Below are 3,692 nucleotides of genomic sequence, written 5' to 3' on the forward strand. Positions count from 1 at the left end.
CGTTGGCTCAACGAGACATTCTAAGAAAGAGGAGGAAGGTAAAGGAATATCTTTTTTTATATACTTTCGATTTCTTTCTACCTGACATCTTCTACCTATTTCCTACATTAGTACCTAACAATCTTTATATAATGGATATGTTTGTTATTATTACTTTCGAGATTTATAATTAAGACTATCCATTTATAGCACGTGTATCCTTTAAGGCTGTCATTAGACGAAATTTTGCAACTTTAGGTGTGTTAAAAAGATGACACAATCTAATATCATCAAGAAAACCCTTTTACGTACCCTTTTTGCACAACGCCGTCCAATTTATACGTTCTACCGGGGCGGACTCTCACTTCAATTATTCCCAATCGCCACTTCGATACTCAGTGGAACTCCATCATGCTTTTAGAAAAGCTAATTTCATTTTTAGAGAGACTTGAGGACCCGAGGCATCCATTACTGGGGCCAAACATAAAAGGCCTTTACTTATTCGGCATTTGGCAAACAAATAGCACGAGAAAAAGAAATTGTATTTACAACATTATTCACTGCACCACCATACTGTTTGTCTTAACTCAATTCGTTGATTTATATCGGCAGTTGGACGACGTTAATAAGGCGTTAAACAACCTCTCTATGACCTTTATAGGAGTGATAAGTTGTGCTAAATGCTGGTCTTATGTATTACGACAGCCGCAATGGCAGAAACTGGCTGCTGATATATCGGACGAAGAATTGGCATCAATGAAGGAGAACGATGAGACAGTGATGATTAAGATGAAGGAATACAAGCTGTATTCGAGGGTTATAACATATTTGTATTGGGTGCTCGTTACAATGACTGATACGGCCTTGATTGTGACACCCCTACTGAAATATCTGACTACCTCAACATACAGAGCGAATATTAGAGATGGGGTTGAGGAATACCCCCAAATCATGAGCTGCTGGTTCCCATTCGACTACATGACAATGCCAGGGTACATGGTGTCATGTGTGATCCAGATAGTGATGTCAATACAGGGTTCAGGCATCATAGCAGCGTCCGATGCCAATGCTATAACTATAATGACTTTCATGAAAGGCCAAATGCAAATTCTGAAAGCAAAATGTGTGAAGTTGTTTGAAAATCTAAACGGCAATCCTGAAGAATTTTCAAGGAGGGTTATGGAATGTCACAGGCATCATACGTTTTTGGTGAAGTAAGGTCTTTTCGAAAACCATACAATATTCTGTAATTTATTAAGTAAGATAAGTATATTAGTTAAGTCCTTTAACGGTCTCCCAGCCTTCCATTTAAGAGCCAAATGGGGGGTTCCATTTATTATTTGCGATCCTCAGCTATTTTTATCTCAAATTACAGGCAATCTGAAGTTTTTGATAAACTTCTATCACCGGTTATGTTTATTTACGTCTTAATTTGTTCGATGTCTATTTGCTGCAGTGTTGTCCAGTTCTTTTCAGTAAGTAACATCTAATGTAGTAGATAGATTAAGTACATTAGGCCTAGGATGAGCGCCGGGATAAGCTTTAAAAGCGCCATTTTATCGATTTTACGCGATAAGCCCATGCATTTGTCCTTTAAAATCATCGTTAAGATTTTAACACGACGCGCATCTCAGCTAGCTATATTTACGTCGCATTTTCGATAAATGATCGCTCACTAAAATAACTGTTTCCTTCTTTTATGCACCCTTTATACTGTAATGTTTCAATATTTCAGAGTGGAGCGACAGCTGCCCAAAAACTTTGGGTGATTCAGTACACTTCAGCTCAAATCGCTCAACTATTTCTATTCTGTTGGCACGGGAATGAAGTCTTTGTTGAGGTAGATCTTTTTAAACTTTTCAATTTAATAAAGATCAATAAAAAATCATAGTCAGTTATTGAGAAATATCTATCGTTTTGTCCCCGTCTGCTATAAAGGATGAAATTTCAAAATACCTATGGTATTCATCAAATCATTCAAGTATTTTATTTTATGGATCTTTTAGTTGTAAGCCAGTAGGCCAAATAAAAGGCTTACTAAAAACATCTAATAATCCTTTAAACTGCGCAAAACACTGAAACTGTTAATGTCCAATGCAATAAAATTAATGTATTTTGCTCCGCGTGAGTTTTAAGTTTCATACAGCTTTCTAATTTATATTTCTTTGACTACAACTTTAGTGGGTTGTGGTCTAATTTTCCACATTTTGGAACTGGGGAAATGTAAAAAGGTTCTTATGTCATTATGTACCATCCCAATATCTTTAATGCCTCTACTTATTAGTAGAGAGGGTCGTGATCCTGCAGTGGAGACTAAAATTCCCTCATGATGATGATGAGTATGGTCATGATAGTGATGATGATGTATTGGTATGTAGGGGTATACCCTATCATTTACAACTACATCAGCGGTGTCCTAACGTGTCGACATTGTTCGCGCACGTTTACCAACAAGATTGGCTACTGTAGCCATGTGAGGGCACATGATAGGGCAGCCCAGCGTAGCCCTCTTATTGCGGACAAAACGAACTTTGTGGTAGTTCATCATCATCATCACAGCCATAGGACGTCCACTGCTGAACATAGGCCTCCCCCAATGCTTTCCATGCTGCCCGGTTGGTAGCGGCCTGCGTCCGGTGCCTTCCTGCCTTGTGGTAGTTACCGTAGTCTAAAACGGCTTGGGAGTATCGTATTATTGGTAGTATGTTTTTTTCAGAGCAAAGACGTAGACCAAGGCGTATACGAAAGTGACTGGTGGAAGGCCAACCCGCGTATGCGCAAGCAAGTACTGCTTCTGGCGGGGAAACTCAACCGTCCCATACTTTATACTGCTGGACCTTTCTCCAGACTTACTGTGCCTACTTTTATTAGTGTAAGTTACACCAAATAATACCATTTAAATACCTACTTTTTTAGTCAAAAGCCAGGATGATTATTGTTCTATATCCTTCTTGAGTTAACTCTCTCTGTTTATATTCTTATAACTGCAGTTCGTCTAAACTAAAGCGTGAAATTACTGACATGAAATATCTAGTGAAGTTTGGGTAAATCCCAAATGTAAGGTAAACTGTCTCTAGACATAGAACGAAGTTGATCAGAATAAAATAGAATCTCGGCATCTCTGATGAAAAAATTACCTACACGAATGAATTGTTATACAGGCATTAACATACTTCAATTGATAAAGGAGTAAATCCCAATGGTAATATCAAACAGTCTTGTAAAGAAATTGATCACAATAAACTAAGAAGTCCCGGATTCCTGGCACATAAAAAAATCACTTTAGTTATTAAAAATGTATTTTAACATAATATTATTTTCTGTATTTTGTATGTTTTGTTTCAGATCATAAAAGGCTCTTATAGTTTCTTTACATTATTCGCCCAAATGCAAGAAGAAAATTAAAATACAAATATTTATTTAGACCGATGCAGCACTTTTAAATCACAACTTAATTTAAATTGTTAATTTGACGTTACTGTCAAATCCATCGTCCATGATAATTAGAGCCTAGTGGTTAGATCAACAAAGTCAGGGGTCGCGGGTTTAATTATCGCAAGGGAAAAGACGTGTGTATGTGGGATACGGGAGTAATTGTAGCCCAGTGGGTGTCTAAATGGTTCAGTATATTGAGTGTTGTTGATCAACCATCGATATGCTTATTAAAAGTATGAAAGAGAGTATTTCATGTGTAATTTTTTATGAAGTGGAGT

The 3,692-nt window shown here is 37.3% G+C and overlaps 1 protein-coding gene across 1 annotated transcript; it reads left to right on the forward strand.

The window, feature by feature from the left end:
• The first annotated feature begins 390 nt into the window (after positions 1-390).
• LOC135081773 (odorant receptor Or2-like) lies at positions 391-3,384 on the forward strand. Its single transcript, XM_063976563.1, has 5 exons — positions 391-1,193; positions 1,355-1,454; positions 1,715-1,819; positions 2,696-2,851; positions 3,325-3,384. The coding sequence occupies exons 1-5, from the start codon at positions 391-393 to the stop codon at positions 3,382-3,384; spliced, it is 1,224 nt and encodes a 407-aa protein (XP_063832633.1).
• The last annotated feature ends 308 nt before the right edge of the window (positions 3,385-3,692 follow it).

This window comes from Ostrinia nubilalis, chromosome 20 (genome assembly GCF_963855985.1).
Source record: "Ostrinia nubilalis chromosome 20, ilOstNubi1.1, whole genome shotgun sequence".
NCBI lineage: Eukaryota > Metazoa > Arthropoda > Insecta > Lepidoptera > Crambidae > Ostrinia > Ostrinia nubilalis.

What these genes read in the sequence shown, in the direction of transcription:
- LOC135081773 (XM_063976563.1), top strand. Translation starts at nt 391, where the DNA reads ATGCTTTTAGAAAAGCTAATTTCATTTTTAGAGAGACTTGAGGACCCG. An exon ending in GTGTTGTCCAGTTCTTTTCA is followed by an intron (nt 1,455 to 1,714) that starts GTAAGTAACATC and finishes TCAATATTTCAG; the next exon opens with AGTGGAGCGACAGCTGCCCA. An exon ending in CTGTGCCTACTTTTATTAGT is followed by an intron (nt 2,852 to 3,324) that starts GTAAGTTACACC and finishes GTTTTGTTTCAG; the next exon opens with ATCATAAAAGGCTCTTATAG.